The sequence below is a fragment of the Myotis nattereri genome, assembly GCF_964212035.1.
Source record: "Myotis nattereri genome assembly, chromosome: 3".
Lineage (NCBI taxonomy): Eukaryota > Metazoa > Chordata > Mammalia > Chiroptera > Vespertilionidae > Myotis > Myotis nattereri.
Genome location: NC_138077.1, coordinates 198,118,300 through 198,136,220, shown reverse-complemented (window position 1 = coordinate 198,136,220; position 17,921 = coordinate 198,118,300). Strand labels below are relative to the sequence as shown.

Sequence of the window (17,921 nt, the reverse complement as noted above, 5' to 3'; positions counted from 1 at the left end):
GTGTATATCAGTAATTTATTCTTTTTTATTGCTGAGTAGTATTCTATGATATGGATATACCACACTTTGTTTAACCTTTCACCGGTTGAAGGACATCTGGACTGGTACCACTTTTTGGCTATTACAAGTAAAGCTGCTATGAGCATTTGTGTATAGGTTTTTCATGAACATAAACTTTCATTTTTTCTGGGGTAAATGCCCAGGGACTCTGCTGATGGGTCATATGCTAAGGGCATATATAGTTTTATCAGAAACTGCCAGAATGCCTATATATTTTACATTTTCACCAGCAATGTATGAGTGATTCAATTTTCTACATCCTTGCCAAAATTTCGTGGTGTCATAATTTTTGTCATTTTAGCCATTTTGAGAGGTGTATAGTAATATGCCATCCTGGTCTTAATTTGCATCTCCTTAATGCCTATGATGTTGAACATCTTTTCATGTGCTATTTGCCATCTGCATTCCTCTTTGGTGAATTGTTTGTGTCTCTGCCCATTTTCTGAGTGGATTATTCATATTTTACTGTTGAGTTTTGAGAGGTATTTACACATTCTAGATACTAGTCCTTTTGTTGGATATGTAGTTTGGAAATACTTTTCTCTCAGCTTATTAATTGTGCTTTTGATGTCAAGTTTAAGAACTCCTTGCCTAACCCTAGATTCCAAAGATTTTCTCCTGTGTTTCCCCCCGCCCCCCAAAAGTATAAAAATAGTGTTTTTTAAAAATATACATTTTTATTGATTTCAGAGAGGAAGGGAGACGGGGAGATAGAAATATCAGTGATGAGAGAGAATCACTGATTGGCTGCCTCCTGCACACCCCCCGACTGGGGATCGAGCTCGCAACCCCGGCATGTGCTCTTGACTGGAATTGAATCTGGGACTCTTCAGTCCACAGGCCGATACTCTATCCACTGAGCCAAACTGGCTAGGGCTAAAATAGTTTTACTTTTTACATTTAAGTCCACAATCCATTTTGAGTTAATCTTTGGATAAGGTACAAGGTTTAGGTTGAGGTTTATTTATTTATTTTTGCCGTTCATATTCTGTGTTTTTAAAAGCTGATCTGGGAACCATCTAAAATCCAGTTAAATGCTACATTTGGGGAGACCCTTGGGGGGTGGGCCGGAGTATTCTAGTGGGAATTACTTTCTAGCTGAGGGATCTGGGTCAGGTTACTTAGCCTCTTGGAACTTTTCTAGTCCCCTTGTTTTATAAAATGGGAAAAATTTTACCATACAGAGTGTGAAGATTCATTAAAAAAAAAGGCTATTGAGTGCCTATTATGTGTGTCAGGTACTATTATAGCTGTGAGGGGTTTAGGACTGGGACCAAGACAGACAAAGGTTACTAGCGTGAGAGTTCTGCATGTGGAACTCACATTTTGGTGGGAGGAGACAGTAAACAACGAAATACATAGTTTGTCAAATGATAATAAGTGCTAGGGAGGGGTGTGTGTGGCGGTAGGAGGATTGTTATTTTAAAAAGGCTCCAGAGTCTAGTTTACTGAGAAGGTGACATTTTAGCAGAGACCGGAAAGAGGTGAGGCCTGGGCCATGCAGGAAGCTGGAGGCATTGCGGGGGGGGGGGGGGGGGGGGCGGGTAGCATTCCAGGCTGATGGAGAATAGTAAGCTCAGTCTAGGCTGGAGCATGCTTGGCATGTGTGAGGAGCAGCAAGGAGACCAGTGTAGCTGCAGGCTAGTGAGTGAGCGGGAGAGGGCAGGAGAGGAGCTCATGACCACATTGGGGATGTGGGACTCAGGGCCATTTCCCTTTGAGTGAGCTGGGGAGCCGCTGTGGGGTCTGGAGAGCAGCAGTGACCTTACCTGCTTTGTTTAAAAGGATGATTCTGGAGCATAGACTCTAGGAGGGGAAGGGGACCAGAGGAGGGACCAGTGAAGAAGCCACTGCAGCAGTCAGTATAGAGACGGCGGAGGCTGAGAGCTGGGAGGAAGGGTGGAGGTGGTGAAAAGTGGGTAGACTCTGGGTTCATGCTGAAGGCAGAGCTAACTGCGCCTGCTGACGGATTGGAAATGCATCGAGAGAGACGGGAAGAGAGAGAAGTCAGGGATGGCTCCACGGTGTTTTGTTTGGGCCGCTGGAAGGATGGAGTTGTCACTTACTGTGAAGAAGCAGACTTCGGGAGGAGCAGCTGTGACGGGGTCCGTAGACAGGAGCTCTGTGTTGGAACTGTTGATGTAGACGGCCAGTGGAGATATCCATCAGGCAGGTGGATTTATGAGTGTGGAGTTCAGGGAAGTGGTTCGGGCCGCAGATACAAATTTGAATTTCGTCGGTATGGACGTGGTGTGGATGGTATTGAAAGCTCTGTGACTGGATGAGGTCTTCCAGGCTGGTGGCTCCCAACCAGGGTGACTTGTCTCCCAGGAGACATTTGCAGTGTCTGGAGACATATTGGTTGTCACAACTGGGGTGGGGTGCTGATGGCATGAAAGGGGGGAGGAAGCAGAGGAAGCTGCGGCACAGCCTACCACACACCAACAGCCCCCACAGCAAAGAATCATCTAGTCCAAAATGTCGATAATGCCGAGGCTGAGAACCCCAGACTTAGTCCTTAGATTTCTAGGAAATAAGTGTAGATGGAAGGAGGACTTGTGAAGCCTGAACATGGGCCCTCCAGTGTTTGAGTTCAATGCAGGTAATTGCATACAAATGCATTAAATGCATGGGAAATACAGTGCCCACCTCGCAGGAAGCACCCAGTCAGTGACAACTGTCATTTTATGGCGTTTTGAACTCATCAAAGTCAGTTCTGGTCAGGTACTTAGAATAAACAAAATCAGAGCTAGGGGTCGAGAGAATCCCCCCTTAGTGTACAGATGGGGAACTGAAACCCAGAGAGGGGCAGGCACTTGCCTGTGATCACAGGGTGGGTTAACAAACCAGGTTTCCGCCCGGCTGGCATGGCTCAGTGGTTGAGCATCCGCTTTTGATATGAACCAGGAGGTCGCGGTTTGATTCCCAGTCAGGGCATGTGCACGGGTTGCGGGTCCAATCCCCAGTGAGGTTGTGGCAGGAGGCAGCCTATCAATGATTCTTTCTCATCATTGATGTTTCTATCTTTCCTTCTCCCTTCCTCTCTGAAATAAAAAATAAAAGAAACCAGGTTTCCTGGTGACAGCTGTTAATCCCATTTTACAGATGAGTAAATTGAGATTTGGAGATTTAGTCACTTGCCCAAATCTACACAGTGAGTCCATAGTAGAGTCAGAACCAAGTTCGAACGCACTGATTTGCAATCCACTGTTTGAAACAACAACAAAACAGCTGCCGTCATGGGCTGAGTGCCCACTTTGTGCCAGGCACTGCTAAACACTTTCCACAGGTTGGCCAGGATGGAAGCTCGGGCAGGACCCAAACGGCTCATCCTGCCCCTTTAAATTACATGCTTCTTGTCGTCGTTGACATAACCACCCCCTCCTTGCTTAGGTGCCTTGGCCGGGGGTTGTTTTGTTGTTGGCCAGCTGTGTTGTCATCTCCTCTATCCCCCTGACACTCCCCTCCCACAGTATTATTTGCCATAAAAACAATAATATAATGTCAGTAGAAGGCATTTTTTAAAAAAATCGCTCTAAATCTCAGCATCCTAGCCCAACAGCTGTTTTAGTTTTTCTGTCTTCTTCAAATCTCTGCCCATATGTCTACAGTACACATTTTTACACCCTTGTCATTGGGATGTAGAAAGCATTTGTATTCTGCTTCCTTTGCTGGAGGTTGTTACATGGGTTATGTTGTTTATAATTATGTTTATTGGCTGTAGAACTCTGTTGAGTGTCTCCATATTGCTGGACTATTTGTTTCTAGATTCCTATATAAATAATACTACATTGAAACAGTGCTTAGCGCGCTTTATTTCCTTCCCCAGTTTCCTTTAGGATAAATAGACAGGAGTGGTCTAAGAAAGGGCTTTGGCATATATTGCTTTATTTTAATTTTTTAAAAAATATTTTTATTGACGTCAGAGAAGAAGGGAGAGGGAGAGAATATAGAAACATCAATGATGAGAGAGAATCATTGACCGACTGCTTCCTGCACACCCCACACTGGAGATCGAGCCCATAACCCAGGCATGTGCCCTGACTGGGAATTGAACCGTGACCTCCTGGTTCATAGGTTGATGCTCAACCACTGAGCCATGATGGCCAAGCGACATATATCGCTTTAAAAAATGGTGGTACTAATTTATACTGCTACCAGTATCTCACCTTAGTGCACACATATTAGTTCATGAATATGGGCTGGGCAGTTTGACCCATCTTACGTAATTCTCACACTTGCTCTTCAAAAAGTACATGTTATCTCCATTTTTTTCCAGTCAAGGACCACACGCCCAAAGAGTTGAGTCACTTGCCTGAAGCTACAGAACTAATAAGGGGTAGATGTAGGATTTGAAGTTTGGAGCACCCAACCCCACTCCAGAGTCCCTTCCACCAGAAACAGCTGAATGGCTCAGGGTTATTGTATCCTCATTAGCATTATTAAAATAAACACACTTGGACTAATTTAACAGATGTTAACCGTTAGCCTTGTTGTTTTATTGTGCATTTTGACCCTTGATCTCCGAGTGGCCTGTAGCCCTGTGGAATTTAGAGGGATTGGGCTTTGAGGGCCCCATGTTCTGTTTTGCCAACGTGTGCTGGCAGCTGAAGAGAGTGTGTCTGGGTGCCAGATGGTTTTTGGAAACACAGAGAGACTCATGAATTCACACCCCTCAATCAACATATCAGTCTCTAGTCAACAAACTATTTGAGCCTCTGGATCTGCCCAGATTTGGTCAGGGTCGGGGGTGAGGAGAAAAGTGAGTTTTCTTTTCAAAGACCCCTCAGTCTAGGGAGGTAGGCGGGGGCTGACACAGCTGGTGGAGAATGAGATGCCCCAGTGGGAGGGTGGACGTTTCATCCTCCCAGTTAGAGGTTGCTATCTTGTGCCCTGCAAAGCGGTCTTAAAGAACCTGAACAGGTCGCCAGGGCTTAAAAACTGGAGGTTTCACATACAAATCTAAATTTCTGGCTTCTCTTTAAAAAAATGAGGATCTGGCAACCCTGAGCCTGTGGTCCTGCCTGGCAACATCGCCTGGAGCTGGGCGGCAGCTGCCCTTTTTGGATGGGATGCTTATTGCCCCGTTTGTCATAGTCCCGGCCCAGACTGTGTCACCAGTTTACACTGAGCGTCCCATGCCCTTCTCTGAATCTGCAGGAGGGCAAAGGCAGGAGGGAGGATGGAAAGGAGTGTGGGGCAGGTGCTCCCGGGGGTAGGGATGGTGTGAGTAGAGCTGCAGGGACCGAGACCTGCTCTCATTAGTGCCAATAAAGCAGCGGTCCGTTGGCTCCCATAGCCGCCTTGGGACAGTACACATGGGACAGCCAGGACCAGAGCCAGAAAGCCAGGGAATACCGCTACGACCTCTGAACAAGAGAGCAGAGTGAGTCTACACAGAGTCCCCCCGCTCCACCCCTGACACGTAAGAATGATGGGTTAAAACAAAGCCACATAGAAAAACATTAGGAAAATCTATGTCGGCCAGGAACGGGGAAGAAAATTTGAGTGCAGGATGTGGGCTTGCAGCCAGCAGCCCGCAGGTTGCAGCGAGCAGTGGGAGCCAGCCCTTTCATGTCCTTGACGGATGGGGATAGGGTCTGCCGTGCTTGTGGGGAGAAGGGAACCAGACTGTAAGAAGCCAAGGGGTGGGCCTGGCTCCTTGCAGGTGCTGAGCTATCCCTTTGGAGGCCAGATCTAGGACTGCAGACACGCAGTTTGCCTGTGGCTCAAGGAAGAAAGGAGAGCGGCAGGGTGGAAACAGAAAGTTTTATTGTGCTGTACTTGGGGCCGGCCAGCCTCTAACGCTGGACTACCCATGTGTCTGAGTAAAGAGCAACCTGGGGTGATGCTTCCCTTTGCACCTTCTTTGTAAAGTGCATCCTGAGCACATTACTCTTGTAACAAATGATGACAGGGACACACTGAATCCTCGTAGAGGCCAAGCAGCAGTACCCTCTCACCTGTTCCTTAAGGCGTGTCCTGAGCTCCTCTAACTGGGGACACCTTGCAGGTACTCAGAGAACTTGAAGGTATTGAAGCTACATTTCACAGAATCAGGGTGCAAGAGAGAAAAGGATCCTGACAAGTGATCTTGGCCTCTTTGCTCGTTTTACAGGCGAGGAAATGGAGGCCCAGAGATTTGCCTGAGGTCATACCGCTGGTTAATACACATGCAGGATGGGGTGGGGGGGGGGTGGGGGTGGGGCCTGAGCCCCTGGGTTCCATCCTGGCTTCACTTCAGAAGCCTCAGTTGTTGCCTTTTATTTTTAAGATTTTAAAATAGGTTTTTAGAGAGACAGGAAGGGAGAGGGAGAGAGAGAGAAAAACATCGATGTGTGAGCAGACCATCGATTGACTGCCTCCTGCACAACCCCCATCAGGGATTGAGCCCACAGCCTGGCATGTGCCTGACTGGGAAGTGAACCAGCAACCCTTCGCTGCATGGGGCAACACTCACCCAACTGAGCCATGCCAGCCAGGGAGAGAACTTCAGTACTTTAATTTATAAAATGGGGACAACTTTCGGGCCCCTCAGAATCATCAAGAAGCTGTAACATGTTCCTTTCTCTTGTTTGGGTAGCTGTCTCTCCTGAGGTAATTTTTTTTTTTTTTGGACAGTGAATTCCTAAAAGGGAGGCTGGGTAGTGGTTTAAGATAATGGATTCTGGAGCCAGCCTGTCCTGGTGTAGATCTCAGCTTTACCCCTTACTGTCTATGTAACTGTGGGAAAGTCACTTAATCTCTCTGTGCCTCCATTTCCACGTCTTTAGGACAGGGCTAATAATAGCACCTGTCCATTGGATTATAGTGAGGATTAAATGAAATAAAGCATTTTAAAGGCTCTCAAACAATGCCTGGCATATACAAAGCCCCCAGTAAATGTTAACTGCTATTATTATTATTATTATTATTATCCTTACATAACATTATATTTCCCTTTTTGCTTTGGCAGCCAGGGAACTCACCACCCAATTTGAATCTTATATTTAGGATTCCCCTCTCCCCCCCTAGGACTTAACGGCATGCATTTCTGTTTCCCTAACATTCTCTGGCATTATCTAACTGTTTGGCTCTCCTTTCCTTTATCATCCTGATTTCTAAATATTATTGTATCATATATTTCAGAACAACTTTGGAATGAATCACCTAAGAAAAATACAGCAATAGGTTGATTCAGGCTGGCCTGATGCGGTTCAGGAATTAGGAGGTGAACTGTGTTATTAAAACAAAAGTATAGCTAATAGTTTGTAGGGCCTGTTGTGTATCGGCTTTTGTTGCATGTACGTGGCATGCATTACCTTAAACTTCACAGCCATTCTGTGAGGTAGGGCTTATTATTATCTCATTTTGAAGCTGAGGAAACTGATGCTCAGTGAGGTGGAGCGTCTCAGCCAGTGGTTGCAGCTGCAAGAGGCAGAGCCAGGATTCGGATGTGGCCCCACCTGACTCCAGAACACACACTCTTACTTCTAGGGGGTCCCTTGAGCTCTTGGGGACAAAGGAGGGATGATTTCGGTCAGCTGACTAGATGTTTTCTCTCTGATGTATCTTCCTCCTCTCTCCCCCTTTTCTCTGCCTTCTCTGTTTTCCGGGTGTTCCAGAGCCCATGAGGGCCCCCAAAGGCCTGGCTTTCGCTGAGATCCAGGCCCGCCAGCTGACCCTGCAGTGGGAACCACTGGGCTACAACGTGACGCGGTGCCACACCTACACCGTGTCCCTGTGCTATCACTACATCCTGGGCAGCAGCCACAACCAGACGGTGCGGGAGTGTGTGAAGATGGAGCGGGGTGTCAGCCGCCACACCATCAAGAACCTGCTGCCCTACCGGAATGTTCACGTGCGCCTCGTGCTCACTAACCCCGAGGGGCGCAAAGAAGGCAAGGAGGTCACCTTCCAGACGGACGAGGACGGTAAGATCCCCAGCCCTGAGTCCCGGGCCCTAAGTGCCTCCTACAGACACCCCCTGTCTGAGACTGAAATGCATATAGGAAATTTTTTTGCTTAGGATTAAACCAGCTCTATAACAATAAAGTCATGAGAGCTAATATTTATTCTCTGGAAACCTTTGGGTTAGTTAGTATAATTTCTTCCTTAAATATTTGGAAGAATTTCAGCAGTGAAGCCATTGGAGTTTTCGTTGTGGCAGTGTTTTTACATAACAGTTTTTTGTTTTTTGTTAATCCTCACCCGAGGATATTTTTCCATTGATTTTTTTAGAGAGAGTGGAAGGGAGGGGAAGAGACAGACAGAAACATGGCTGTGAGAGAGACACATTGATTGGTTGCTTCCTGCACCGGCTCCAACCAGGGCAGGGGATTGAGCCTGCAACTGAGGTACATGCTCTTGACCAGAATCGAGCCTGGGACCCTTCAGTCCATGGGCAGATGCTCTATCCATTGAGCCAAACTGGCCAGGGCAACAGTTTTAATTTTTAAAAATAGATTTTGGGATATTCAGATTTTTTTAATATTAGTTTTGGTGTACTGTGTTTTAAGGAATTTGTTCATTTTACATTTTACCTAAATTGTCAAATTTCTTGTTATAAGTTGATTATAATATTCTCTTATTACATTTATTTAATGTCTATAGGGTCTATGTGATATCCCCCTTTTCATTCCTGGTATGGTAATCCGTGTCTTCTCTCTTAGGAGGTGAACTGTTATTAAAACAAACTCATACCTAATATTTAGTAGGGCCTGTTTCCTATTAGCTGTTGTCTCATGTACTGTGCACACATTATCTTACATTTCACAACATCCTAGGAGGAGGGTCTATTATTATTTCATTTTGAAGCTGAGGACACTAAGGCTCAGAGAGGTGAATTGACTCAGCCAGTGTTTCCAGCAAACGTAGAGAAGGAAAAACAACTTTTTTTTTCCTTCCCACCTTAGTTTCATTGGCTGAGGCCCTATAAATTGGACTGAGAAAAGACAGACTAACAGGGGAAAATGAGTTTATTACCACGTGCCTTGCACATGCATGTGGGAGTGAGTGCTCAGTGATGAGTAATTCAAAGGGGTGTTTAGAACTTGGGCTTATATGGCATCTTAACAAAAGAACAATGAATTTTTAGAGAAGTGACAAGACAAAGGAAAAGGACTTTTTAGGACCAGCAAATTATGTGAAGGCAAAAATATGGGGAAACTAGATAAGGGCTAGTTAGTAAAGTTTGTGTAGGTTCTTCTAGTCTAGAGTTGTCTCAATGATTAACTTCGTTCCTTCTGGGTAGAGAGGGGAGGGGGGCACCTTTACAAATTTATGTCCTTCTTTTAGGCAAATAGGGGAGGGCAGGGAACTTTGCTTGCATAGTCCTTACTTAACATCATTGATAAGTTCTTGGAAACTGTGACTTTAAGTGAAACAACCTATAACACAACCAATTTTACCAGAGGCTTAATTGCTATAAACAAAGTTTAAGTTCCTATGGTGTATTTCTGGTTAATGACCCCAAACACTTCTAATATTAAACATTCAAATAAATGTAAGCTATACATACGTTTTAAAATGATGATTAAAAACAAGTAAGATAATTGTTTTTCAACCCACTTATCCCAGTTCAGGCTCAAGGGAGCTGGAACTCATGGCCCACGGCAGGACCCCACCCTGGACAGGACGCCCTTCCATCAGAGGGCACATCACATGCACTCACTGGGACCATTGAGACACAGCACTCACCTCACACACACAGCTCGGGGACATGGGGAGACACTGGAATACCCAGAGAAAACCCACACGGACATGGGGAGAACAGACTCCACAAAGACAGTGGCCCCGGCCAGAAATCGATCATTTTTTTTTCTGATCAGCATTATAACGAACAGTGTTGAATGAAAGGACTTTATTCAAGGACCTGCTGTATCTGTTTCTCCTCAATTCCCCTCTCAATTCAGCTCCAAATAATCCTTATGCCAAAGTGGCATATTTTGGGGTGACATACTCTGCTACCTTGCACAAACAACGTCAAGTTCAACATCATATTACTCTGTTCTTAAAATCTTTTGACCTCTGCCCTTCTCTCCCCAAGGTATATTGCTGTGGCTTCACCCCATTCTGACCAGACCTCACTTGGACTGCTCAGCCTTCTTCCTTCTTTCTCTGCCCCTCTCCTTTCCCTCCCTCCAGTAACTGCTCGTTATTTAACATTTTATGCTTTTCTTGTATTACTATAATACTTATAGTAAGTACGCTTCTATCAGGTGGTCAGCTCAGTGAATTCTCACAGACGGCACACATCAGGATAACCTACACCCAGACCAAGAAATAGCATCACGGGCTCCCGGGAGCCCCTCCCACTCACAACCTCCCAAGAGCAACCATCATCCTGACCTGTAATGCCATAGATTAAATTCTGCTTGGCTCTGAATTTCCTATCAGTGGAAGCACACAGTGTGTATTCTTTTTTTAAATTTTTTAAAAAAATATATTTTATTGATTTTTTACAGAGAGGAAGGGAGAGAGAGAGTTAGAAACATCGATGAGAGAGAAACATCGATCAGCTGCCTCCTGCACATCTCCCACTGGGGATGTGCCCGCAACCCAGGTACATGCCCTTGACCGGAATCGAACCTGGGACCTTTCAGTCCACAGGCCGACGCTCTATCCACTGAGCCAAACCGGTTTCGGCTGTGCATTCTTTTTATACACTGTAAAAAGACTGGCTTCTTTCTCTCAACCTTTGGCTTGAGAGATTCAGCCATGTTGCGTGTACAGTTCTATAGAATTTATTCTCATTGCTAAATAGACCATTATGTGAAGATACCACATTTATTTATCCTGTTTACTCTTGTTGGGTATTTCAGTTGTGTCCAGTGTTCAGCGATTTTAAATTGTGCTGTAAAGAAAAATCCTTGTAGATTTTTTTTGGAGTAGATTTACACATTTCTGATGGGTGTGTCCATCATAGGTGGCTAGATCCAGTTTCCCCAAGTGGTTGCATCAGTGTATACTCCCACTAGCAGTTGTGTGAAAATTCCCGTTGCTCTGCATCCTCACCAACACTTGGAATTGTCTTTGCCTTGTATCATTTTGGTGGGTGGGGGGTGGTGTTGCCTTGGCAACTGCGCATTTTCACACAGAGCACTTGGCTTTCATTGATTATTGCCTTGGTTTCTGCTTTCCCCTGCCCTAGGAGCTCAGCTTCCCCATAGTGGTTTATTAAGGTGTTTTTCCAATCTCCGACCATCCTCTTCCTAGAAGAAATTCCTGTGACTGCTGTTAAGATGATACATGTGAACAAGAGCAGACAAAACCAAACCAAACCATGCCCCAAAGGGTTTATGCTGAAATGTTAACAGTATTATTCTTTGGGTAATGGAATTGTAGGTGCCATTAATTTTCTTCATGCTCATTTTGATTTTCTACATTGAACATATTGTTTGTGTAATTAGAAATTTTTAGACAGGAATATATCTCTATCCATAATTCCGCCACTAATGCAATTGTTTTCATTTCCCTGGCAAATGTTTATATTTTCTGAAAACCACTATACTGGGTCCAAATAGGACCATTCAAACATTCTTCTCAGCTGAATGCAACCTGCACAGTAATGAAAACGCCAGCTACGCTTTCTGAGTACTCAGGCATAGGTTGGACCGTAGGAAATTGCTGTAAGTATATCGCATCACTGAATTTTGGTGAGAGGAGTTATCATCACTCCATTTCTCTGATGAGGAAACTGAGGGCTCAGGGAGGTCGAGTAATGCGAGCGTACCAGTTAGGAAATGGCAAGGCTGGAATTTGAATTCAAGTACCTGGCTACGCAGCCAGCTTCCCCCTGCCCATGCCGCCTTTCCCTCGCAGTGCCTGGTGGGATTGCGGCCGAGTCCCTGACCTTCACTCCACTGGAGGACATGATCTTCCTCAAGTGGGAGGAGCCGCAGGAACCCAATGGCCTCATCACTCAGTATGAGGTGGGTTTGGACCCCATGATAGTGAGGGCCCCTGGTGGAAGGCGGGCACGCAGCTTGGAGAGGGAGGTGCAGGGTGGGTGGACAGAAGTGATCATTGAGGTTCCTTCAGCTATGATCAGAGTCTGTGGGTTACAGGGACACGGGACCGGAAGGCAGGAGAGAGAGGTGAAGGTGCCCAGTGGCCTGGGCTAAGGGGAGGCACAGTCCCACTGACCTCCTCCTTGGCCCAGCCTTATCCCTAGCTCACTGAACCATGATGGGTGTGAGGCTATGGGGCCAATGAGGCCCTCCCTATTCCTGTGTCTGCCTACCTGCCCATCCTGCCCCAGATCAGTTACCAGAGCATCGAGTCATCAGACCCGGTGGTGAACGTGCCAGGCCCACGACGTACCATCTCCAAGCTCCGCAATGAAACCTACCACGTCTTCTCCAACCTGCACCCAGGCACCACCTACCTCTTCTCCGTGCGAGCCCGCACGGGCAAAGGCTTCGGCCAGGCGGCACTGACCGAGATCACCACCAACATCTCAGGTAAGCTCCGGACCCTGGCCTGGCCCCTTTGGAGGAGACTCAGAATTCTGGGGTTCCGTGGGCACTGGCGGGGTGTGGGGGACCTCCTGGGGGTGGTTGCAGTGGGCTCCTGCTGAGAGAAATGAACCATTTAGGGTTTGAGGTCAGGGAGAATTAAGTCAGAGGGCTCAGGAGACTGTGGTTAGTGGAATGAGAGGGCTGAGGTCAGGGGTCAGGGAAGCTCAAGTGAGAGAGAACAAGGAGCCTAAGGCTGAAGGGGAGGAGATCTAGGGACAGGGGTCCAGGAAGGTGGTGCTTACGCTCCTGTCCCCTTCCCCAGCTCCCAGCTTTGATTATGCTGACATGCCGTCGCCCCTGGGGGAGTCTGAGAACACCATCACCGTGCTGCTGAGGCCTGCCCAGGGCCGCGGTGCGCCCATCAGGTGGGAGAGCCGGATGGAGGGGCGGGAGGTCAGGGCCATAGGGAAGAGGCCCCAGCTCTGACCCAGAGCCCCCACGCAGGCCAGCTCACCCTTGTCCTCCCTCCGTTTCCCACTCCGAGTTCAGCGTGTCCGGAAGCGGATGTTCTGTGATCATGGGCAGGCAGAATGCCTGTGGCCACGCCCCTCTGAGGCCATGGGTGTCTGGCGGTGATTGTCATGAGCTCTCTGGACAGCGTCCAGCCTGGAGAGGTGACTGGCCAGGCTTCTCCTGGGGCCTTCCCTCAGACACCTTGGAGAAGTGAACTCTGGGGCATTTTTTCTTCTCAGCTTATTTCCTGGAGGGTTCTTCACAGGGAGACACAGGGATGGGCTTTCTAGAAGGCTGGGCAGCCAGCTGGGTAGCACCGTCTCTCTGGAGTGGCCGAGAACTTGGCTTCTCCATTTCCTTCTCCCCAGAAGAAGCTGGGCTGCTGGTGCCATGGTGGCTGCCTTTGCTGGGGAGTAGGTGCTGGCAACAAGTAGGTGTGTGAGAGAAAGACATGTGATGTGTGCAGGCGATGCATGCTGTGGATGCGGGAGTGTGTGTGTAGGTGAGAGCAGGAGGGTGTTTATGGGGTTATGTGCACATACTCACTGCCAGCCAGACACCATGCTAGAGACTTTACCTGCACGGACATATATCCTCATGGCATCCTGTGGAGGAGCACTAGTTCCCTTATTTTACTCACCAGGAGATAAGCTCAGAGCCTAAAGAACTTGCCCCCAAGGCCACACAGCTGGTGAGAGATAGAGCTGGGGTTCTCTCCCAGGTCTGCCTGCAAAGCCAGTACCTTTCCTTGAAGTCATGGAGCCTCCCCGCCCCTCTGGTCCATCCCCTCCTTCCACAAAGGTCTATGCACTGGGAGAGGGTGACAGCTTGTATTTGGGCAGGGGAGGGGCATGGCAAGCCCTGTCAAGAAGGTAGTCAGTTGCTCAGGTACCCATGACACCCCTCACTTTTTCACTCCACCCTCCACTCTTTTCTCCTGCTTTGCCTCCCCCATATTTGCCACTGCGAAGCCTGTGGATTCCCAGACCTTCAGGGGAGACCCAGAAAAGTGTCAGAGCATCTGAGGGGCGTTTTGCCTTTTACAGGAGTCTCAGGGCCCTGATGCACCTGAGTCTCGGAGGAATTGGGAAGCCTTCTCCTTTCCTTGTCCGTGGAGGGTTCCTGTGAGCCTGCCTGCTCAGCATCCCTCTGGGATGATGATGAAGAGGCTGGGCAGAGTGGGGGAGGGGGATAGAGAAGGGAGAGGTACGACGGCTGTGCAACCTTGGGTAGGTCCCTTCACCTCTCTGAGCTCCCTTTCCTTATCTGCATAATGGCTACTGCTGATTATCATCATCTCCTGGTGGGACTCAGGGTCAGGCGAGGCCTGAATTCAGCCTGGCAATTGGAGGCAGAGAGGGGCCTGGGCTGGTATTTGCAACGCACTAGTGACAGGGAATGACCCTGTGTGGCCCAAATCCCAGGATGTTGGGGTGATTCCCCCACAACTTGGAAGCTCAAAAGAAACAGCTGGAGAGCAAGGCAAAGGCATTTCTACTTCCCAGAGCGCAGGCTGTCAGTGTGGGGTGTCACACGCCAAGACATGATCAAGGCTGTGACTGGAAATATTTAAATTTGTCAGTATTCATTTAGTTACTCTTGGCTTTGTTCCACAGAGGATTTGGAGGAGCTCACAGCAAAAGGCCATTCAGTAAAGTGATATAAATAAAAAGAAATACACAAGTCGGGACCAAGAGACACAGATCAGAGGGAATACAGACCAGGGAACGTTATCAGCCATTAGGGCCGTGAGACGTCCGGCTCAGAGCTATAAACTCCGGCGGCCTCTGGTTGGGAGGGTATTTGGGGTGTAGGGTTAGTGTGTCCTTGTTTGCTTGCTCAGTGAGTCTCCCCAACAGGAAGTCACTTCCAGGAAGACTAGATCCCCAGGTGCCTAGCACAGGGCCCATTGTCTGAGCTCAGTAAACATCTTCTGAATGAATGAATGAATGAATGAATGAATGAAGGCATCTAGTCTAACTCTACTTTAAGAGGCTCAGAAGGGAGCCCATGGTGATGACTGTGGAGCCTGAGGCTATGGTTCCGGCTCTGGAGGACTCTTTGAGGTGTCTGCGTGGGGCTTGAGGGCTTGCCTCACCTGAGCAGGGTCCACATTCAGCCTCAATCACAGTAATAACAGCTGATAGGCATTGGCTGCTTGCTAAACGTGCCTCTTTCCTCACACCCTCCTCCTGGAACAGGCCTGTGATAACTCCCCTTCTACAGAGGATGAACCTGAGGCGGGGGCGGGGTTCAATGACTTGCCCAGCTAGCAAGAGGCAGAGCGCAGATTAGCCCCAAGCGGGGCCTGACCCCAAAGCCCATGCCATTAGCCCCAGGCAGCTCCCCCTGACCTGGCCCGCTCTCCCCTCCCTCCAGTGTGTACCAGGTGATCGTGCAGGAGGAGCGGCCGCGGAGGCTGCGGCGGGAGCCAGGCGGCCAGGACTGCTTCCCGGTGCCGCTGACCTTCGACGCCGCGCTGGCCCGCGGCCTGGTGCACTACTTCGGGGCTGAACTGGCGGCCAGCAGTCTGCCCGAGGCCATGCCCTTCACCGTGGGCGACAACCAGACCTATCGCGGCTTCTGGAACCCACCGCTTGAGCCCAGGAAAGCTTACCTCATCTACTTCCAGGCAACAAGCCACCTGAAGGGAGTGAGCGACAGGCCGGGGTTGTTGGGGGGCAGACTGGGGATGCCTAGGAGCAGGTGGCCACAGAGGCCAGAGACCCCTCCAGGCCCCGCCCCTTCTGATTCCCGCCCCCTCTATCGGCCCCTGCCCTCCTATAGCCCCTTGCTGCTCGCTCCCCGAACTCCGCCCCTCGCCTGAGCCCCGCCCTTCCTCGGAGCCCCGGACCTCCCCAAACCCCTCCTCCTGTAGCCCCGCCCTCCTCATAAGCCCCGCCCACCCTTCGGACCCCAGGCTCTGCAACTCCAGCACTTGCCTCTTCCCGAGCCTTTTTTTTTTTCCTTCCCACCACACTCCTTTTTATCCAAGGCCCCAGTCTAGTCCCTGTTCCCTCCCTGAGGCCCTGGTCCTCAATCTGGGGCTCTTCTCTCCCCAGAGGGGTCCTTCTCAGGTTCCTGCTTTCGCCAGACCTCGCGGCCTAGACTAGAACCCGCCTCCTCTTTGAAGCCCGGCCCCCCCCCCCCCCCCCCCCCCGCTCTTCTCCAGGCCCCTCCCTCCCCCATCTCTCCTTCCCAGGCCTGCCCCGTCTAACCAGATCCCTGGACCTAGGCCAGCGATGGCGAACCTTTTGAGCTCGGCGTGTCAGCATTTTGAAAAACCCTAACTTAACTCTGGTGCCGTGTCACATAGAGAAATTTTTTTATATTTGCAACCATAGTAAAACAAAGTCTTATATTTTTGATATTTATTTTATATATTTAAATGCCATTTAACTAAGAAAAATCAACCAAAAAAGTGAGTTCGCGTATCATAGGTTCGCACTGACCTAGGCCCTGTCCTAATTTTGGAGGCTCCGCCCCCTCTCGTCCCCTGTCCCCAGTGCCTTTCTTAAGGCATTGCCCTCTTTACAGGCCTCTTCCCTCCTAGCCCCCCCCAGGCCCTCCTGCCCGATGGGGTGTCTTTAGTTACAGTCCACACCAGACAAGCCCTGACCAGGCCCAGGACACGTGTCCGAGGTTTCCTCCTGGGGAGGGTCAGGCCTGGGCTTCCGAAGTGCTGAGACCCCCATCTGTGCCTCCAGGAGACCCGGCTGAATTGCATCCGCATCGCCAGGAAAGGTAAGTCCTGCCGGGTAGGCGGGCTTCTCACTTGCTGGGCTTTGGGAGCCGGACCCCGAGCACCAGGGCTGGAGGAGCAGAGGAGGGTGGTCCAGGCCCTCTGGGGTCAGGAAACATGTTCCTTCTTGGCCCAAGGGCAGCAGGGATAACCCCCTCCCTTCTCTTTCTCTTCATGATCACAGAAGGGGCCTTGGTAAGGGCTTGGAACAGGCCTGTGGACGGGCAGCCATTATGGTTGGGCCATGGGAGTGATGGATGCTGGGTATTAGCTCTGGGTTCTTATTTGCCCCCTTTCCTGGGGGGGGGGTGGGGGGGGGAACAGGGTGGACCCTCCTGTGTGGGGACTGTCTCTGCTCCCAAACAGGAAGTGTGGCTGGTTCCCCATCCTGAAATGCCCTAATCACACCCTAGGTACATAATTATTTCCTCCTGTCACCTCCCAGGAGGGCCAGAAGGTGGGTCTGAAGGTCCCAGGCATCCTCCAACCCCCATTCCCTGTAGGCTGGGGGGACTGGAGAAGGCAGAGGAGATGGGAGCTATTCCTGATAGGGGAACAGTGCAGGTAAATCCTCTGACACGGGGATGCAGAAGGTGTGAGGGGCGGTGAGGAGACACATTGAGGAGGGGCAGTTGTCTCTGTGCATGTGTGTTTGTGCAGCCCGGTGCCTTCCTTGTGGCTCAGACCGAGGGGTAGGTGGTCCCTGTCTTCCCCTCTGATCCTTTGTCCTGCTTTGCTCTCCCCAGCTGCCTGTAAGGAAAGCAAGCGGCCCCTGGAGGTGTCCCAGAGATCAGAGGAGATGGGGCTCATCTTGGGTATCTGTGCGGGGGGACTTGCCGTCCTCATCCTCCTCTTGGGGGCCATCATTATCATCATCCGCAAGGGGTGAGTGAGGCTGTGCCCTGGCCCATCCGTGGCTCCTTCCCTGGTGGGCATAGAGGAGGCATGGCTAGAGACTGGTAGGGCTGGAGCTGGCAGGGCAGCCGCCTGGCGGGTGTGTGGAGGGCTGCCAGCCTAGGCATCAGGCCTGTGGATGGACCCAAGCCGGGTGGTGGGAAGCCAGAGACTCTGCAAATGGAGCTGCCCCTAAGCAGCTTAGCTGGAGCCTGGGTCTGGCTGGTGCCAGGTGCCACTATCCAGGAAAGCAGTGCCTGCTGCCAAGGAGC

At 49.7% G+C, this 17,921-nt stretch overlaps 1 protein-coding gene across 1 annotated transcript in view; it reads left to right on the top strand.

Annotated features, from left to right (window-relative positions):
* PTPRU (protein tyrosine phosphatase receptor type U) overlaps positions 1-17,921 on the top strand; it is a gene marked incomplete at its 5' end in the record, with an annotated part of 81,952 nt that overhangs the window by 25,210 nt on the left and 38,821 nt on the right. The window contains 7 exons of the mRNA XM_081086100.1: positions 7,665-7,973; positions 11,863-11,972; positions 12,302-12,503; positions 12,823-12,925; positions 15,393-15,666; positions 16,721-16,757; positions 17,502-17,640. Of these exons, the coding sequence (XP_080942226.1) occupies positions 7,665-7,973; positions 11,863-11,972; positions 12,302-12,503; positions 12,823-12,925; positions 15,393-15,666; positions 16,721-16,757; positions 17,502-17,640 (1,174 nt within the window). The remainder of the gene's footprint in view (positions 1-7,664; positions 7,974-11,862; positions 11,973-12,301; positions 12,504-12,822; positions 12,926-15,392; positions 15,667-16,720; positions 16,758-17,501; positions 17,641-17,921) is intronic.